At 49.1% G+C, this 20,677-nt stretch overlaps 2 protein-coding genes across 5 annotated transcripts in view; one reads left to right on the forward strand and one right to left on the reverse strand.

Moving 5' to 3' along the window:
• Window positions 1-555: 555 nt before the first annotated feature.
• On the reverse strand, window positions 556-20,542 carry ARMC6 (armadillo repeat containing 6). The gene is made up of 8 exons (XM_006778343.2): window positions 20,364-20,542; window positions 14,281-14,449; window positions 12,900-12,982; window positions 5,398-5,971; window positions 3,776-3,921; window positions 2,787-2,918; window positions 2,275-2,412; window positions 556-1,281 (listed from the first exon to the last, which is right to left on the reverse strand). The coding sequence occupies exons 2-8, from the start codon at window positions 14,429-14,431 to the stop codon at window positions 1,069-1,071; spliced, it is 1,437 nt and encodes a 478-aa protein (XP_006778406.1). The 5' UTR covers window positions 14,432-14,449; window positions 20,364-20,542; the 3' UTR covers window positions 556-1,068.
• A 40-nt stretch (window positions 20,543-20,582) lies between these two features.
• The window catches only part of SUGP2 (SURP and G-patch domain containing 2), a 64,486-nt gene continuing 64,391 nt past the window's right edge, over window positions 20,583-20,677 (forward strand). For all 4 annotated transcript variants that reach the window (XM_006778339.2, XM_015557740.1, XM_006778341.2 and 1 more), the window contains exon 1: window positions 20,583-20,653. The gene's annotated coding sequence lies outside the window, so the exon portion shown is untranslated. The remainder of the gene's footprint in view (window positions 20,654-20,677) is intronic.

The following is a 20,677-nucleotide window of genomic DNA, read 5'->3' on the forward strand; positions in this document are numbered from 1 at the left end:
CTACCCCGAGCATGACTGAGGGTAGCAACCCAACCCCCTGATCTGCCCTGCTCTGTGTGTACAGGGGGCAGTTCCCCAACTCCCCCATCGGCCCTATTCTGTGCATGACATGGGGGAGCTCCCCAAACCCTTGATGGGCCCTGCTCTATGCGTTACAGGGGGCAGTGCCCCAACTCCCCAATAAGCCCTTCTCTGAGCCCGACCAGGTGCTGCACCTAGGGATTGGGCCTGCCCTCTGCCACCCAGGAGTGGGCCTAAGCCAGCAGGTCGTTATCTCCCAAGGGGTCCCAGACTGTGAGAGGGAACAAGTGGGGCTGAGGGACACCCCCCGCCAGTGCACAAATTTTTGTGCACCGGGCCTCTAGTGTGTGTGTGTATGTATGTATTTACTATTATTATTATTGAGAGAGAGAGGAAAGGAGAGGGAGAGAGAGTGAAACATTACCAATGAAAGACACATCAATTGGCTGCCTATTACATACCCCTACTGGGCAGGAAATTGAACCAGCAACCTTTTGGTTTATGGGACAACACTCATCCAACTGAGCCACACAGTCCAGGGCAAGCAAGGTCTTTTTTATTACCACACAGAAATGGCTGGCCTGGGGCCCCAGAGATGGACCAGCCTCAGTCCCTGCCCTCTGGCCAGGAAAGGCAAGGTATCTTCGACCCATTTACAGGTGAGAAAAACAGGAGCAAAGCAAGAATGGACCTGAAGAGGGAGAAGCGAGATCCCTGCCCCACTCTGAGACTGGCCAGTGTGTCTGCCAAATTTCAGATAGCCCTTCACCCCAAGCAATGCTGAGAAGGTCCTTCTGGTAGGAAAGGGCTTGGGGGAGGGGCCAATATGGGTAATACTAACACTGTTGGCTGGTGATGGGAGCACAAGACCCTGTGTAGATGCCTTACCAATGCTCGCTTTCTACCCCCAAGCTGGTGCCTGGTACCCATCAGAAAACAGGTCTCACTGAGTTGGGGGAGGAATCTGGGAGGCAGAGTGGCTGGACATGGATCTCCCCATTTCCTGAGTCACACGACTCACCCAGAGTCGCAATCTAGGAGGCTGGGTCAAGGTGCCAGGTTGCCCTTCTGGCCGGTCCACAGCTCTCGGAGCTCTACATGGCACCCCAGGTCCCGCAGGGCTGCCTTGGCCACGTCCTCACAATCTTGGTGAGCAACACGGGCCTGCACAATGAGTGCTTCGGCCCCCAGGTCCAGGATGAGCTGTGAGAAGGCCTGGCTGCGGGCCACTAGGTTTCGGATCAGCATGCAGGCCTGTTTCTAGAAGGGAGAGAAGATGAAGGCTGTAGGCTGGTGCTTAAAGTCCCAAGGTAGGATCCACTCTGATCTTGGGGTTATCCTCATAGCACAATGATGACTACAGCCATTATTCGATGAGTGCTATGCTATGACTCATCAGGCCAGATGCATCCCTTCACTTCATCTTCTCCACAGCCCAAGGCAGAGCTAATCTATTTCCCAGGGTGCCCAAAGGGTCAGCAGGTGGGGCTGATTGCTCAGGTATGGATCTTTAGTCTCACAGAGAGTCTGGCAGGGGCCCCAAAGGAAGAGGGCAACAAGAGAGAGGAAAGGGGGGGTGTGCACAGAGCCCATCTGTCAATTACACTGGTACTCCTTCAGTATACCCTGCATATCTGCCATCTGTGGGTACCTAGAAACACCCCAACAAGGCTTCCACCACCAGTGGATGAGTAGGTGAAGTGTGGGAACTTCTGGCCAGGGTGGTCAGAAAAGGACAAGGTAATGAATGGGCCAGCCAAGGGCATGATGTCCTGGAAGGGCCAGAAGAGCAAGGCCCTATAGGAACCACAGCCTGGGGCATCTAAGGATCATGAAGCCCCAATGCTGGGGTGCATGTGAGAGGTGGGAGAACCAGGGACTGCAAGAAGAAGCGTGGGTTTCAGGCCACAGTGTACACATAGCTCCGTGTATAGTTCAGCCCTGAAGACTCCCCAGTGAGGTGGGCAGAACCATCCCAAATCCAAGCAAAACCCCATCTGCTCTCCCCCATCCCCTCCTCCTCCCCAGATTCCTACAAAGAGCCTAAAAGAAAATATCAAACACAGAATAAAGGAGCAGGGACAGTATACTCTGGAGGACGGCATGTAGCTGCAGAACTCTAGGAGCTGGGAAGGAATAGGAAGCTATAAGGCTTGGGCCGTGATGGGAATGGGGACAGGGACAGGGACTAGGAGGGCCTGTCTGGCCCCCCTTTTGCATGCGGGCTTCTGCCTCTCCTACTTCCTTACCCACCTGCACACCAGCCTCCTTCGGGTGTGCCTTCATCGCCTCCAGTGCAGCCAAAGCACCACCGCCCTCTACAATAATCCGGCTGTTCTCGGGCTTGCGCAGGGCCAGGACACCCAGGGCTGCACAGCTCTGCTCGCATACCTGCAGGATGGGTCACAGGAATGGCTGAGACCAGGCCAGCAGACCCCCAGGTGAGTTCCCAAGACCCCACTTGAACAGACCACTATCAGTTCAGGTGTGTACCGGACCAGCAATAGCAGCAACAGTATCAGGGTGACAAAAACATCAACTAAGCTCTTCTGTCCCACTTCCCGCTCTGCTTACCCTCGCTCTCACTCACCAGGCCCCCCTCCACCCTAACCTTGCCTGATCCCACCCCTTGCCCACCCTCATTCTCCCTGCCCCTACCCCTCCCTCGTCTCTAGTTGAGGAAATGGAAAGATCATCACACAGATATAGTGACTGAGCTGGGATTCCAGATCCACTGCCCCACCTCATGAGCCCCTTGGAGGTACCTGGGGGCTGGCCAGGTGCTGGGTCATGGCAGCCACAATGGACTCTGTCCCACCTGCACGGACAATGGCATCCTTCACATCATCATTGCCTGCAATGGCCCTCAGGGCACTCAGCACTTGCTTCACAAGGTCCTATATGGAAAGCACAAGGGGGGTCACACCCTGGTGCAGCCAGCCCCCCTCCCCGCTGCACCAGGTGCTAACTGCTAAGTTGCTGTATTGTGGGAGGAGGTCTCGAGGGTAGGTCTGGGGCTGTTCAGCAGTCTGAACAACAGCTAGTGCTGCCCTGGGGCACAAAGGCGGCATGTGACAGCTGGGTTACTATTCATTGTATACAGAAGGCAGGGGAAGTAGACCTTGTTGTTCAGTGACTTTTCCCCCACCCCCCACAGAGGAAGCATTGGCTCAGGTCAGCAATCAGAAACCAGGTCTCCTTGGCCTTGGCTGCAGGCCCAGGGTGGGCAGTGATTGACTTGACCGGCTGCTGTCACTGGCCGGGTCAGGATCCCAAGCCTTAGGCTGGACATGTGGTGAGGGGGTTGATAAGTCACTGTTACATGAATTAATGATGGTCAGGGGTCCTTGACCTTTATACAGAGAGGAAAGCCCAGGAAGTGAGGGGTAGGCCTCACTCAAGCATCACACAGCTGAGCTGAGGTCTGGGTTAGCCCTGGCGACACCCACTCCTGTCCCTCCTACTCCTGGAAGAAAATATAAAGATACTAGAGAACAGTAAGAAAGAGTGGGATGGGTTTGTCTGCCCCAAAACTTTAGTTCCCACCTATGCGTCAATGAGGAGTAGAAACACATTTTGGTTTTGGAATCAGCACACGGGCTAGGCGTGTCCTCACACGGGCTTTTATGGCTGGCAGGAGCCCAAAGGGACAAGTTCCCTGAGAGGCTGGAGACTTTCCCAGGCATGGAGAAAAATGTCAAATTGAAATCAGGGTGAGGGGACGCTGCACTTTAAGACAGCTCTGGATGCCCACCTGATGGTTGTTGCAGTTGGCCAATAGGGCCACCAGGATGCCAAGGCCCCCCAGGTCTACGACCTCTTGACAGAACTCGTTGCGAACAGTCAGATGGGACAAAGTGCTGCAGAGCTCACTCAGGACGCTGGGGTTGTCAGGGAACACTGCAGAGAGGGAGTGAGAGGAACTGTGGGGATGAGGAAGGAGCAGAGGACCAGCCACATCTCCAAGCCAGCAGTCCTGGTTCGAATCCTGCTCCACCCTCTGCCTGGCAAGGTGGCTTCCTAAACCAGGAGAGCCCCAGTGGACACCATGGGCAGTATGGACCTGCAGTGCCCCCTGCTGGCAATTGAGGAAGACACTGGATGCCCTGCTTTCCCCACCTCTTCACCATGCCCCAGCTAAATACCAGACCAACTGAGGGTAATACCTAAAAAAAGAAAATCATAATAATGCCATAATAAAACATCCGAGGGTAGAAATGACCTTTCTAAGTATAACAGGAAACCCAGAAACCACAGGGAGACATACAGAGTTGACCGGGCAGAACTGAACAGTTGTGAAGACCACGCTCAGAGGCACAGGGAGGAGGCTGCACTGCCTCTCCTGGGGAAGGGGTGGAGAGCCACAATCTATGCAGTTAATGTGATAGTCAGTTCGTGTGCCCCAGTGACTCCATGGGCACTAATCTGATGTGCCATGAAGGTGTTCTCTAGACATGGTGCTATCCATCTGCCTTTAAGTGAAGGAGTGGACCCTGGATGGTCTAATCAGCTGAAGACCTTACCAGAGAAACTGAGGTCTTCCTGAGGAGGAAAAAGCACCCCTGTGAAGTGTGGTGTCAGTTCCTGCCCCACGGATTTGACTCGAAAGCCCCACATTAGCCAACTCCTTGCAATGACTCTTTATACCCACATATCCTACTGGTTGTGTCTCTCTGGTAGAACCCTGACAAAAATGAGCTTCTGTAAATAAACAAGAAAATGCAAATGATCCCTCAGAAAAGCAGCCTGACTTCCAAGATGATCAAGATCTGTTTCCACTCTCTCCAAGGGTTTGGAGGGGAGACTGAGGCAGGTCCATCTCTCTGGCAGACAAGGCAAGAGCCGGTGGGGAAAGGGAACTCATTCTTCTGGCACCTTCAGTACACCAGACCTGTCAGTCCTTTTTTGGTGGATGCAGTGGATGGGAGCTGGTGCTTTGAGGTCTGAATGTCAGTGTTACAAGCTCCCATGACGGGCTCATGGTTACCCTGGAGTCAGGAACACATATGTGCACAAGAATTTGTGGCCAAGTGTGAACCAAAGTGTGAACTGCTACCTGGGACCAACCATAGTGAATGCCAGCAATGCTTCCTCCATCTTTGGGAAACACCCTTTGGGGAGCTCTTCCCCACTCTCAATCTCGTTGGACAGAGCTGAGTCCCCTCCCCAAATGGCTTTAGATATGTCCACAGGACTTGGTCCTGGCCAATGAGTGCTGGCTCTCCTGGACCAACTAGGAGTCAGGATACTGCTCCATAAGGGCTACCATGCAGGTAGGATGAAGCCAAGGGAGGTAAGTGGAGCCTAGAGCCAGCCATGCCTATGCCTGAAGTAGCTCTAGGCCCTGACTCTAACTCTTACCACACCTGTTCCTACCTTTGGCAGCCTCGATGAGCACCTTCAAGCCTCCGTTCTCCTGCACGATCAGCTTTGCGTGGTCGTGGGCATTGCCGAAGGGCACACGAATGTCATCATCAAAAGTCATGATGCGGAGGGCCCAAGAGGCCTCCCTGACCACATCGGCACAGCGGCTGTGCCTGACGATGGCACCAGTTAATAGGGGCAGCACACCAGCCTTCACCAGACTCTGCCGATTCTGCTCATGTTTCAGGCAGGCATGGCGTATGCAGCGGATCCCAGAGCAAATCAGATCAGTTGCATCAGCATGCTGGTCCAGAGTGGTCACCAGCAGCTTTAGGCCCTGGGTGTCCAAGAGGTCGGGCTGGCCATTGATCAGTGCTGATAGGGCATTGAGGGCCTGGAGAAGAAGTCCCTGGTCACCCGCTGCAGCCAGCTTCCAGGCAGCAAGTAGAATGGGGTAGGCACCCTTCTGAGCTGCCAGAAAGCGGCAGGCCTTGTGCTGCTTGCATTGCTCACAAAAGCGGGTAAGTTGTGCTGACACCTCCTGGGGGTCATAGCAGGCCACGGACTCCTGCAGGTCTTCCAGGATCTAGAAAACATGGGAGAAACCTCAGTGTCATCTCAGCCCAGGGAGGGCCATAGAGACAGTGCTGTACCCCTGAGGTCTGGGCCTACACTGGAAGTTCTGTGGGGCCAGTTCCAGCCAAGTCAGCTTCGATGACTGTGCTTTTAGGAGCCTTGAGTTTCATAGGCCACATAGAAGTCAAAGTCCAGGCCTTCAGTGTCCTTGCCAAGGAGCCACACATACAAGTGCAGATGTTTTAAACATCCCAGCCCTAGCTGCCACTGCATGTGAGGTCCCAACAAAACAAACTGTCCAACTGAACTCAGTCAACCCAGTAGTATCATAAGAAACAATGAAATGGCTGTTCTTTGGGGTTGCTTCTTATGCAGCCATAACTAACTGATACACCCTCCAAAGGCCAGCTCTCCAAAAAAGGTGAAAGCCACCTTCACTAGGCCTGCTCTCTCTCATTTACTCCACAAATATTTACTGAGCATCTGCCAAATAAAACCATACTGTACACACAGCTGATTCACTCAAATTCAACTCTAAGCAGCGGGGGGAAATAATAATGAAAGAAAACAATCTGAACAGGACAGACAATCTAGCTGCAATTCAACTCTATGACCTCAGTGCCTGCCTGAACAGGAGCCTTAAGACAAACCCATACACACCTGTCAAAATGACTGTCATCAATAAATCAACAAACAAGTGTTGGTGAGGATGTGGAGAAAAGGGAACCCTTGTGCACTGCTGGTGGGAATGCAGACTGGTGGAGCACTGTGAAAAGCAGTATGGAGTTACCTCAAAAAACTAAAAATAGAACTGCCTTATGACCTAGCAATAACACTTCTGGGAATTTACCTGAAGAAACCTGAAACATAATTGGAAAGAATATATGGACCCTCATGTTCAATGCAACATTATTTACAACAGCCAAGATTTGGAAGCAGCCCAAGTGCCAATCAGTAAATGAGTGGATAAAAAAGCTGTGGTACAACCTGGTTGGGGTGGCTCAGTGGTTGAGGGTTGACCTATGAACCAAGAGGTCACAGTTTGATTTCCAGTCAGGGCACATGCCCAGGTTGTGGGCTCAAACCCCAGTGTGAATGCAGCCAATCAATGATTCTCTCTCATCATGGATGTATCTCTCTCTCCCTCTCCCTTCTTCTCTGAAATAAAAATGTATTTTTTAAAAAAGACGTGGCAAATCTTGATATGCATTTGTTACATTAGCCTCTGACCTTCACAGAAAAGTTGGAAATGTTTCATAAAAGTTTGTTGTTGTTTTGGAGGATTGCTTGCTGCAGTGATGGAGGAAGCCAAGCTTCCCCACCCGCCGTGGCCTGGCTCCGAGCTCCACTGAAAGCAACAAAGTTTCAATTAAAGCCATGTCCACCATACAATCAGAGTGACTATATGCAAATTAACCCAACCAAGATGGCGGCTGACAGCCACAGAGCTGGAGCAAGCAGGAGGCTTGGTTGCCCCGGTGATGGAGGAAGCCAAGCTTCCCGCCTGCCCTGGCTGGCTGTAGCCTCCGCTCAAGGCAACAAAATTTCAATTATAGAAGATAAATAAACCCCAGATACCTGCTTTCAGCCAGCCATGGCCACAGAGCTGGTGTGAGCAGGAGTGTGTTGTCCCTGGTGATGGAGGAAGCCAAGCTTTCTGCAGGCCTCCGCTAAAGGCAACAAAGTTTCAATTATAGAAGGTAAATAAATCCCAGAATAAAAAAACAAAAGGAAAAAAAGGAGAGGCAGGGAGCTTATGCTGCCACAGTACTTGGCCAGCCTGAAAACGGCCCTCAGCCCCTCACCCAGACTGGCCAGGCACCCCAGTGGGGACCCCCCGCCCTAAAGGGGGTGTGGCCAGCCTGAAAACAGCCATCAGCCCCTCACCCAGGCTGGCCCATCCTCCTTGGAGTGAGGGTTCCCATTGGAGTGCACATCCTCCGAGGGGTCCCACACTGCAAGAAGGCATAGGCCGGGCTGAGGGACCCCCCTCCCCCCAAGTGCACAAATTTTTATGCACTGGGCCTCTAGTATAAAATAAATATAAAAAATGTAAGTCTTTGTTTTTACTATGGTTGCAAACATCAAAAAATTTCTATATGTGACACGGCACCAGAGTTAAGTTAGGGTTTTTCAAAATGCTGACATGCCAAGCTCAAAAGGTTCACCATCACTGCAATAGAGGCCCAGTGCACGAAATTCATGCGGGGGCGGGGGGGGGTGTCACTCAGCCCAGCCTGTACCCTCTCCAATCTGGGACCCCTCGAGGAATGTCCGACTGGGATCGGACCTAAACGGGAAGTCAGACATCACTCTCATAATCCAGGACTGCTGGCTCCCAACAGCTCATTTCGCTGCCTGCCTGATTGCCCCTAACCACTTCTGCCTGGCAGCCTGATCACCACCTAATCCAGGGGTGGGCAAACTTTTTGACTCGAGGGCCACAATGGGTTCTTAAACTGGACCGGAGGGCCGGAACAAAAGCATGGATGGAGTGTTTGTGTGAACTAATATAAATTCAAAGTAAACATCATTACATAAAAGGGTACGGTCTTTTGTTTTCAATAGTTTTATTCAATTCAAACGGGCCGGATCCGGCCCGCGGGCCGTAGTTTGCCCACGGCTGCCCTAACCCCTCCCCTGCCAGCTTGATCGATGCCTAACTGCTCCCCTGCCAGCCCGATTGCCCCTAACTGCCCTCCCCTGCAGGCCTGGTCACCCCTAAGTATCCTCTCCTGCTGACCCGGTCGCCCCTAACTTCCCTCCCCTGTAGGCCTGGTCCCCCCCAAATGCTCTCCCCTGAAGGCTTGGTCACCCCCAACTGCCCTCCCTCCCCTACAGGCCTGGCCCCTCCCAACTGCCCTCCCCTGCAGACCCGGTCACCCCTAACTGTCCTCCCCTGCAGGCCCAGTCACCCCTAACTGCCCTCCTGTGCTGGCCTGGTCGCCCACAACTGCCCTCCCCTGCAGGCCCAGTCACCCCCAACTGCCCTCCCCTGCCAGCCATCTTGTGTCCACATGGGGGCAGCCATTTTGACCACATGGGGGTGGCCATCTTGTGTGTTGGAGTGATGGTTAATTTGCATATTACCTCTGTATTAGATAGGGTATTAAAAAAAAAAGGCCGTGGTACAGCCCTGGCTGATGTGGCTCAGTTAGTTGGGCGTCATCACCTGCATCATAGGGTTGCCGGTATGACTCTGGGTCAGGGCACATGCCTGGGTTGTAGGCTCGATCCCTGGTATGGGCATGCAGGACCCAGCTCATCAATGTTACGCTCTCACATGGATATTTTTTCTTCTCTTTTTCCCACTCGCTGACTCTCTCTCTCCACCAAAAATCAATAAAAATATTTCTTAAAGAGCCTTGACTAGCTCTGTTGGTTGAGAGTCATCTCAAGCAGCAAACAGTCACCGGTTAGATTCCCAGTCAGGGCACAGGACCAGATTAAGAGCTTGATCCCCAGTAGGTGGCATGCAGGAGACAGCTTATAGATATTTCTTGCTCTCTCTTTCTCTCTCTCTCCTTCTTTCCACTCTCTCTAAAATCAATAAAAAACATATTTAAAAACAGTATTTTTAGGTTCTAGTCAAGATGGCAGTGTAGGTAAATGTGGTACTTGCCTCCTCCCACACCACATCAAAATTACAACTACAGAACAACTACTAGTATATTCAGAACTGCCTGAAATCTGGCTGAATGGAAGTTCTACAACTAGGGAATTAAAGAAGAAGCCAGAAAGATAAACACCATATGATCTCACTCATAATATAAAGAACATTATAAACTGATGAACAAAAACAGATATAAAGAAGCATCGAACAGACTGTCAAACGACAGCAGGAAGGCAGGAGAGGGTTGGTGGCAGGGGTAAGAGATCAACTGAAGGACTTGTATGCATGCATATAAGCATAACCAATGGACTCAAGACACTGGATGTGGGGGAGGTGAGGGCATGTGCTGGGGGCTAAGGGAGGCTGGGGGGAGGTCAATAGGGGAAAAAAGGAGACATATGTACTACTATTTGTAATACTTTAAACAATAAAATAAAATTTAAAAAAAAAGAAGCCACATCAAGATTGATAGGAGGGGCAGAGATGTGGGGTGGACATGTGGGGCACAGGTGCAGAGCCAGCTGGCCCCACACCCACGTGTAGTGGTTTAAAATTGGAAGGGATTATCTTGGCTGTGGAGTTTTCCCTATTGGAACGAGGGATCTCAACCTCACACCAGGCCCCCCAGCCCAGGGTTCCAGTGGTATGAAGAGAAATCCCCATATTTTGGGGCTGTCAAAACCAGTAGGGCCTGTCTGGCGTGGCTCAGTGGTTGAGTGTCTGCCTATGAACCAGGAGGTCATGGTTTGATTCCGATCAGGGCATATGTCCGGGTTACAGGCTCCATCCCCAGTCAGGGATGTACAGGAGGCATCCGATCAATGATTCTCTCTCATTGATGTTTCTATCTCTCCTTCCCTCTCCCTTCCTCTCTGAAATCAGTAATAAATAAATAAATAAAAATTTTAAACCAGCAGGGATTGTAGCTGAGTTACATGGAGGTTGCTGTAGACCTAGGCAGTTCCTCTTAAAGGGACCCCACACAGAGTAGCAGCTTGAAAGAAACCAGAGACATACAGGGAGGAACTAACTTGTCTGGAATCAGGGCAAGAGCTGGAGGGGCAGCTACCCCAGACAGAAGTGCCGGCAGAGGCCACTGTTTCTTTGATAAGCCCTCCCCGCCCCAGAGCTAACAGAGCATTTTCTTTTCCTCTTCTTCTCTGAGTAAATATAAAATAATTGCAATACTAGTATTATGTGTTCTCAATGGCACTTGTGTTATAAGCTTTTCAAGTTTCTTGTAGGGTTCCTGCTAAATGCCACAACCTCAGTTTTTGTTTTCTGTAGTAAAATATACATAAAATCTACCATCTTAACCATTTCTTATTACACAGTTGAGTGGCATTAAGTACATTCACATCATTGGGCAGACATCACCACCATCCATGTCCAGAAATTATCTTCCCAAACTAAAACCATCTCCCTTAAACACTAACTCCCCATACTCACCTCCGCTAGCCATGGCCATCGGCACCCACCATTCTACTTTCTGTCTCTATGAACTTGACTACTTGTGGAACTTCGTGTAAGTGGAATTTTGCAGTATTTGTCCTTTTGTATCTGGCTTATTTCACAGAGCATAAAGTCAAGCATTTTTCATGCATCAGAACCACAACACACAAGCAGAGCTCAACGGTGCCATGGTATGTGAGAAGGGTTTGGTTAAGTGCAAGGTGAGAACAAGGCTAGGAGATTCGAACCCCAATGTGTGTGGCACCACTCACAGGAAAGGGTGAGAAGGAAGCTGGTAGGATGTATAGGACAGGGACTTTCAGATTTTACTATAAATCCTTGAGTATTGCTTGACTTTTTTATATTTGTTTATTGATTTCAGAGAGGGAGGGAGAGATAGAAACATCAGCGATGAGAGAATCATTGATCGGCTGCCTCCTGTACGCCCCACTCTGGGGATCGAGCCTGCAACCCAGGCATGTGCCCTTGACCAGAATCGAACCTGGGACCCTTCAGTCTACAAGCCGACGCTCTATCCACTGTGCCAAACTAGCTAGAGTTGCTTGACTTTTTTATGCCAAGAACATATTCACATTCTTCTTCTGTAATGAAAAATAAAACTTTAAAACTGAAATTAAGAATAATAAAAGAGCAAAGGCTACAAACTAGTTTCCTACACTGCTAGTAGTAGACCTCCAAGCCATTCTCTGAGCTTGGCTTCCCCAGGAGAAGGACCTGGGTCTGGGTCCCAGCTAGGCCTCTCAATGGCTGTGACCATAGGTGAGTCATTTATTCTTGGGAAGCCTCATATTCCTGATCAACAAAATGGGCTAATCACAGATTGAGTTTTAAGCATTTAGCACAATGCTGAGCACTTCAAAAGTACTCAATGACTGCTAGAGATCATTGTTACTGAGATCCTTCATATATAAAGGGCATCTACAAATCAGTAAGAAAAAAACGATAAACCACCAAATAGAAAAACTGCCAGAAGACAAGCTCATTTTTAAAATACACTCATCCTTACTAGCAAAGTCAAAAGAAAACAAGATGATTTTCACATAACCTCTATAATGCAGGAGATGGTGAGGACTCTGAGGAAGGGAGAAATAAGCACCTTGCCCTTGTCAGAGCTGGGATCACACCCAGGGCTGCTCCTCCAACTTCTTCTTTTATCACTACACTCCCTTGCTGCCAGGAGAGTCATTTTACTCTCTCTGGATCTCAATTTCACCATCTGAAAAATGGAAATAATAATCCCAACCTTACAGGTGTCTTTGGGAGAATAACTGAGATAGCACAAAGAAAGCACCTTGCACAGAACTGAGTCCACAGTCTGTTCTCAATAAACACTAGGACCTTCTGTTGTTTTACAACAGCTTACTACTGTTTGATGGATGACCTTAAGGAAAAGACTTAACCACTGTAAGCTATACCTTCCTTGTTTGGGTTGCTGGAGAGCCGGGGCAGGCTCTGAGTCTCTATTTCCCCATCAGTAATTCAGGAACAATACCGCTTACTCTACAGGCCAGTTTAAGTGCTAAGGGGAAAGGTGTAATGTTCTGGTAAATAGTCATAGATGACAGCCTCACTATGATCCCACTCTCTCTGAGCAAACTTGGTGGTCAGAAAGCTAAAAAGAGGCTCCTCCATGGTGCCCTCCACCCCCAAGAGACCCTCAGACATGGACTCAGGGAGCCCTAGATGCAAACTCAGGCCCACCTGCAAACACTGGGCATTCCCTGACCTTCAGAGCCTATATGTGCCGAGTGGAAACCAGGGAAAAAGTGCTTCTGACAGACTATTACAAGGTGACGTGTATGGGAACAGGCATGTAAGGTCAGCCCTGTCCACATGGGCCACTCCCTCCTACCTGCAGGATGTCGTGTATAGGCTCCTGAAGTCCATCTGCAGAGACTTTGGGTGCCATCTTTATAATGTTGCTCAGTTCGACCCCTGCAGAAGTGAGGAAATAAGTGACAGCCATCATCCTGATGGGCCTGCCAGGATCACACCTCATGTCCCTTCTGTTGGTCCCACCCACTCAGGAGGACTTCTGGGAGTTGTTTGGCCCAGCCAGGTGTTGCTCAGTGGTAGAGCATCAACCTATGAACCAGAAGGTTCGATTCCCAGTCAGGGCGCATGCCTGGGCACTCAATTCCCAGTGTGCGAGGCAGCCCATCAATGATTCTTTCTTATCATTGATGTTTCCATCTCTCTCTCCCTCTCCCATCCTCTCTGAAATCAATTTTAAAAAATATTAAACAAAACGAGTTGTTTGTAGTGGTGTGGCCGGGAGATTGGAGAACCTATAAGCCACTGTAGGGAGCTCTCCCACCCCAGGACAGGCCACAGTGGGGGGCGAGGGTCATTTGACAAAGGGTGAGTCAGGGAGCTGGAAAATGAACGCCGGCTCTATCACTTCAGATTAAAAGTTGGACTTCCCATTGGCCAAACCCAGTGAGATGCCAGAGGGCAAGGGAGACCAGGTATTCAGCCTCAGAGGTCAGAGGCTGGTGTCCTGGGCACAGAGTGGGATATAGTCACTGGATAATGGCTGGAGGACTACCCATAAGTATCCTTCCAGTGAGGGCAGGGATATAGCCAGGGTGAGGAATAATAGGAGTCCCAACAGAGAAGGCTGTGGGATCCCCTCCCCTCTTAGCCCACCAGGCAGAATGTGCCTCTCGCTGCAGTGATGGCATGCAGCCTCACTACTGTTCTACTCCCATTGGCTGGACAGGGCTGAGGAGTAAAGACCCACCCCCTTCACCTTGCACCTCCATATGGACATGGCTGCTAAGTCTGGGCCAAACAACTCTTTTTGAAACCACTCCCCTCTGTGGCCTGGTTTGAGCATGACACCTGTTTCTACAGGTAGGTGACTGACACCCACTTATGCCTTCTTGAGCTCAAGCCAGGATGTGGGGAGGCAGGTGGCCGTTTCTTGGGACCTGGTCAGGAAAAGTCTCTTCACTCAAGTGACAATTAAAATGAGACCCACCTTGAAGTATCCAGCCCTGCAGATGTCTGGGAAAGGCCCAGGCAAGTAGAGGGTAGGTGCCAGGGAGGTGAGAGCAGGTAGCCAGCCTGCCCAGGTCAGAAAATGGAGAGGGTACACAGCCCAGGACTGCCATGTCAGGTGAGGTGGGGCCACAGCAGGACAGCACTCTCACACATTAAGAGCAGTGGACCAGAGGGGACTGTCAGGCAAAGAGCTGGATCAGCGTTGTGACCGAGCCATACCACCCTACCTTGTGATTCAAACTGCTCCACAGCCTCTGTCACTGCTTCCTCTGGCCCCATCTCAAACTCCTCGATGTTCTCACGAACAGCTGCATCAAAGGTCTCCTGGGTGATGCGCTTGGTGGCCATCTTCATCCCTTCCTCATGGGCTGTAGGCATCCAACAGATGCTCCTGAGCTGAGAAGTTAAGGTGAGAAGAAAGCTTCTTTGAGGGCAGTTGGGAGCCTGGCCACCATTTAAGGAGTATCTACTGGGGCTGCAGCCATATGAACATCTGGAAAAATTTTTACAACCTGGATCACAGCATAGGGTGATTATCTCAACACTCCAGAACTTCTAAAAGTGCAGAATAGGGGAGGTATTATTATCTATCTATATAATAAAAGCCTAAGTACTGTTACAGCGGAACAACCAGAATGACAGGTCGCTATGATGTGCACCGACCACCAGGGGGCAGACGTTCAATGCAGGAGCTGCCCCTTGGTGGTCAGTGCGCTCCCACAGGGGGAGCACAGGTCAGCCAGAAGCCAGGCTCACGGCTGGCGAATGCAGCAGCAGTGGCAAGAGCCTCTCCTGCATCCACGGCAGCGCTAAGGAGCAGGAGCCAAGCAGTTAGGAGCAAGGGGTCCCAGACTATGAGAGGGATGTCCAACTGCCGACTTAGGCCTGCCCTAAGCCGGCAGGCAGACATCCCCTGAGGGCTGTTGGACTGCAAGAGGGTGCAGGCCAGGCTGAGGGACCCCACTCCAGTGCATGAATTTTGTGGACCGGTCCTCTAGTACTTTATAAGAAAGGGGGAATGTTGCCCTGGCCAGTGTGGCTCAGCTATTTGGAGTGTTGTCCTGAGCACCATAGGGTCACAAGTTTGATTCCATGTCAGGGCATGTACCCAGGTTGCAGGTTCCATCTTGGTCAGCGCCTTCATGCTGGGGAACATACAGGAGGCAACCCATCGATGTCTCTCTCTCTCCTTTTCCCTTCCGCTCTTTCTAAAATCAATACAAACATGTACTTCGGTGGATTAAAAAAATTTTTTTAAGAAAGGGGGAATGTTAATGCATGTCCTTATAATAAAAAATAGTAACAATAAGTGTAAAATAGTAGCTTAATAATACTATATTAAAGGATTATATTATATAAAATAGTAAAATAGTATTGTCATATGTAATTATATATAATAATATAATCGTATATAAGATTATGTTATATATTAGAAAATAATGCTGGTATAACTATATATTACTTTATTATAGTTATGTCTTATATAATCATATAAGGCAATCCTATATAATAAAAGCATAGTATGCAAATTGTCCCCTCGACTGGGAGTTTGACCAGGGGGCAGGGCCAGCCAGGGGAAGGAAGGGAGTACCCAGCTGGCAGCCAGCAGCCGCTAGGGACCCTACCAGTGCACCAATTTCGTGCACTGGGCCTCTAGTATTTTTATACTAATATACTGTTATTATAATAAGATTTTTAAATAAAAATTAATAATGTAAATAAACAAAGAGGAAGACTAAATAAAAAACTAACAGAAATACTTACTTGAAAAGAGGCAGAGAAAAGGGTGCTGAGGACAGGACTAGAAGCTGGATTGTTCTCTCTGAATTTACCTTGTCTTACAGGTTTGAATTTGGAACCCATGTAAATGTTTTATGTGGTTAGAAAAAGAAATAAACCAATAAAAATAAAAATAAAAGCAATCCTAAAAAAGCAAGAATAAAATGAAGCCCACAAATCTAAGAGTGTATGTGTGATCAGACCACTTCATGTGACTTTAAAACAAGTGATATGACCATACATTCTTATTAGTATATATGCTAAGGATAATATAAAATACAAAAGAAAATCTACATTATTAATGTTATTATGAAACTATTGTAGGTGTAGCAAATAAGTAATAAGGGTTATGTCATTAGGTGCCAGCAAAAAAGAAAAAATATTCTAAAATAAGAAAATCAAAGAAGTAAAAACTCAGAATTTTTACATTTGAACTGGAAGTATCAATACAAACTTACGATATATATTCTTTTAAGTAAACAACCCCTCCCCATTTATATAGTTATATCAACAGAAAATGCCTAGAGGAAATGACACCACAGCAGCAATAAGCACTCCAAACACAACTGTGGTCTCAAACTACCATAAGCAAGACTCCTGGAGAAATGGCTGATTCCAGTTCTGGACAGGAAATAAGCCAGGGGAAGCAGGAGCATCTTTTGAGAGCAGAATGTAAGGAAGCTTCTAAAGAAGTCATGTCAGTGCTCACTTCAGCAGCACATACACTAAAATTGGAATGATACAGAGAAGATTAGCATGGCTCCTGCCCAAGGATGACACGCAAATTTGTCAAGCGTTCCATATTTTAAAAAAAATAAAATAAAGAAGTCATGGCAAAGGACATGAGAGCAAACCCTAAGCGGCGCCCACTAGCTAAAGATGAGACAAGTGAGCATTAAAAAAAAAAGTCCTGGCCAGTGTGCTCAATGGTTAGAGTATCAGCCTACTCACCAGAGGGTCTCAGATTCAATTCCCTGTCAAGGGTGAGTACCTCTCTCTCACATAAATGTTTCTCTCTCTCTCTTTCTTTCTCTCTTTCTCTCTCTCCTCACCCCCTCCCTTTCACTCTAAAAAAATCAATGGAAAAAATACCCTCAGTCCTCAGGTGAGGATTAAAAAATAACAATAATAAAATGTTAAAAGCCCAACGGATATCAAAATCAAAATCTGTGCATTCATAATAGTACTAAAACAAACCCAACCCATTCTCCTGTAAACTGGCAAAAATTCAGCATTTATCCTGCTTCCCTCATACAAGTGGGTACCAAGTTATAGAGGATGAAGGAAAGTTCTGCCTTATAACTGAATCTCAGCTAATTGACCAAACAGAACAGATCTAGACAATGATCTCTGAAGGCTGCAAAACTGAGGTGTAGAACTGATAAGGAACCTGACATCAGGTGCACAGTATATGTGTCCACTGTATGATTTCATATCAAAAGAAAAACCTAACACCACCTACCCCCAGACGAAATGCGCCTGTGAAGTCATCCTGCCAAAACCTGACCTGAATCTGACCACGCATCCAGTGGAACTCTGTGCAATGACAGAGTGTTATATATCTGTGCAGTCCACGTGGGATTGAACAGTTGAAATGTAGCTAGTGCAACTGAGAAATTGAACGTGTACCTTTACTTATTTGTAATTCATTTTAATGTAAATAGCCTTAGGTGATGCGGGGCTGCCTTACTAAACAGCACAGCTCTAGATCTAACAGTCCCTGATCAATTGCTCGATTGCCTTAATACGGTCTTTTAAAACAATTTGTTTCTGATCACAGGTCCAATCTAGAATCACACAACGCAGAAAGTGTGTTAGGAGGACAAAGATATAGGGGTAGTAGGACAATGGTACTGAATTGTGGCAAAAATCCAAGGGCAAATTGGGCTCTGTGGAAACAGGCCACCCTAGCCCATGCTCCTTTTTGCGGAGGTGGCACAGGATGTGAATATTCCATCTATGTTTGCACAGACATGCCAGCAGGGAGGAGGACAGGCTCTGGGGCAGCGGGGGGTAGCACTCAAATCCCAAGCCCTCCACTTAACCTAGTTCTTCAATTCCCTCATGGTTGATACAGGGATAAATGCAGAATCTACCTCATAGGGCGATAGTGAAAATTCAATCAGTTCTTGAAAAGCACTTAGAACAGGATCTGGCACAGAGTAAGAGCTTAATAAATGTTACTTATTAGTCCCTTTCCTTTGTTGCTTAAGAGGTAATGTAGCCAATTTATCTGTGGATGTAGGGAGTGGAAGGGCATCAAACAGCCCACCTTGTTTCCCTCCCTTGCAGATAGTCCCACTCCTTCTGCCCCAGAACAAGTAGTCTGTTCAGGGGTTGCTAAAGTCAAAAATGAAGAAAAACAATAAGGATTTTCTGTTTTGAGATAGTTTCTCAATGGGAAGTCCAGGCTGGTGATGGTGGGGTGTTCCATGGCCAGCTCCAAGGAACCAGAAACTTCCACGATGGTGCCTGCCACTCCTGGCTCTGCCATTTGACATTGCTTCCATCACACTGGCCATGCTTCAGACCCTGTGGTGAGTAGCCACCCTGTCACAAAGGCACAGTTGAGAAAGGGAATACACACTGCCCTCGCCGGGTAGGTCAGCTGGTTAAAGCATCATTCCGAGATTAGGGGTTCGATCCCCAGTCAGGGCGCAGACAAGAATCAATCAATTAATGCATAAATAAGTGGGACAACAAATTGATGTTTCTGTCTCTCCTTCCTTTCTCTCTAAAATCAATTTTAAAAGGGGTGGGTGGGTGGAGGGAGGATGCATACTTTACAGACAAGGAATCTGAATCTTAGAGAGGGAAGAACCCACCAGAGGCCATACAGGCAATAAAAGGCCTGGCCATCATGCTCTCTATCCTGCCCCATTAACATCTTTCCTTCACCTGGTCCTCTAGTCTAAGGAACTTCTAATATAGGGGAGGTACATGAGAATTACATAAATGACCGAAAGTCAAAGTTAAGTCAGGGGCCTCCTACATGTTGTTTGACAGAACTCGGCTGACCAGAGGTGCAAGTAGAACACAAGGAACCTCTGGAACAAAAGTATTTCTGCAAAGACTGATTAATATCTACTCACCCATACCTTATCATTTAGCCATACCATAAACGAAAAACAAACCACAGAATATACCTTGTAAAGGTTAAAGTTAATCCCATTTTTCCACTCTTTATTTCCCCATACTAGTAATTTTCCACAGAAACTATAAACATATACTAGTAAGCTCAACCTCTGGAGACAGTTGGGGGTCTCTCTTCCTTCTCTTTTAAGGAGAGTCCACCACCCTGCCTGTGGAGTAGCTCTTCTTGCTTGTCCTCTCTGCTCAATAAAATTGCTTCTACTCTAACCTCTTGTCTGGCTCGTATCCTGAATTGTTTCTTGTGCGAAGCTAAGAACCCTCTTGGCTCGGGTACCCTTCAGGAACTTGCCCCTCCAGCATCTCCACCAGCCCTTCCAGGCCACCTCCCCCTGGGAGCCTTTCCAAGCTACTCAGATAGAGGCTGTGCCCTCTGACCTTGCTCTGCATCCCCCACCCCACCTCACCCCACAAACCTCCCTCTGCCCAGCCCTGAGCTGGGAGATCAGTGTCTGGCTCTGGGACCATCTCTGAGATCCTTCCGGATCTCCTAGGTCCAGCACCAGGCTGGGTGGGGGACAAAAGTCTCAATCTAGAACGAATGAGAAAGATGGTGCCTGAGGATGGTCATCTGAGAGTCACCTGGGGAAAAGCCAGGGCCAAGAGAGGGTCCAAGGTGTTGTGGGGAAAGGGAGAGAAACAGCAAGATCCCATCTGCCAGCCAGAACTCTGCTCAAGAGCACGGTACATGGAAACATCAGAGACTTTGAATGATGCCTCATCTTCCTCCACCCTTTACACCCACCTTTATTCAGGCACTATCCTTCCGAAAGGGTGGCCTGGCCTGCTTCCTCCCAGCCACACCCTGAGCATCTCCACAAAGAGACCACCTTCTTACCTGATCAAAATCCTGCAGTGGTGTCCCAACCCTCTGAAAACAAAACCCAGCGTCTTTACCAGCTCTTTTCCTACCTAGACCTCCTCACCAGGGGTCCTTCGTGCCTCTTTCTCATTCTTCCCAGCTATCCAAGGGACATCCTTCATAATCACTCTGGTTAGCAGCCCCCATCTCCTTTCGCATCTCTCTTATTATTTGAATATTATCTCTATCAAGAGCAACACGGTTCATTTATTTATTTGCTTGTACGGTCTAGCCTCCTCCCCAATGAAACTTAACCTCCATGAAAGCTGGGCCCAATCCGTTTTATTCTTCACCTTTTTCTCACTGTCTAGGACGGAGCCGGGTACGCAGCCGGCACTCCGTACACAGGCCTGAACCCGCGGAGGCCAGGGGAGGGGGCAGTTTTGTCCCTCGGCGGCTTCTGTAAGAGGCATTCCCCAAAACCAAGTCCTCAAGGACTGTCCACCGTCACCAGCCCGACCCTGCGGCGCCCACTCCCCGCCCCGCGCGCGAGGGGTCCCGGCGGCTGCAGTCTCTCACCCTGTCTCCGCGGCCACGTGGGAAAGGTGGGGCTCGCGTCTGTCACCCGCGGCACCGCCTCTGGCCCCTTCTGGCCGCCGTCAGCGCGCAGGCTCACTGGCGCCGCCTCGCCTCGGCCTTCCCAGCTAAGCGACCCGCACCCAGATGGACCCAGGTGACTGCGAGCTCAAGTAAAGCCAAACAGGCAAACAGGTGTGCGGCGGCGGTGCCTCTGCCGCTTTTTCCAGGCCGCTCTCCGTCATCGGCGCCCCAAGTTTTTCGCCTTCGGAGCCTCCGCCCTGAAGAAGCAGGTAGCGCGCCGGGACGGGAGGGCG

Source organism: Myotis davidii, unplaced genomic scaffold (genome assembly GCF_000327345.1).
Source record: "Myotis davidii unplaced genomic scaffold, ASM32734v1 scaffold448, whole genome shotgun sequence".
NCBI classification, from domain to species: Eukaryota; Metazoa; Chordata; class Mammalia; order Chiroptera; family Vespertilionidae; genus Myotis; species Myotis davidii.

Bases quoted from the DNA above. Each gene is read 5' to 3' on its own strand.
- ARMC6 (XM_006778343.2), bottom strand. From the start codon at position 14,431: ATGCCTACAGCCCATGAGGAAGGGATGAAGATGGCCACCAAGCGCATC. The intron at 3,922-5,397 runs GTAGGAACAGGT...CCCTCTCTGCAG, and splicing joins GCTCATCGAGGCTGCCAAAG to TGTTCCCTGACAACCCCAGC. The intron at 1,282-2,274 runs GTGGGTAAGGAA...TCTCCCTTCTAG, and splicing joins CGAAGGAGGCTGGTGTGCAG to AAACAGGCCTGCATGCTGAT.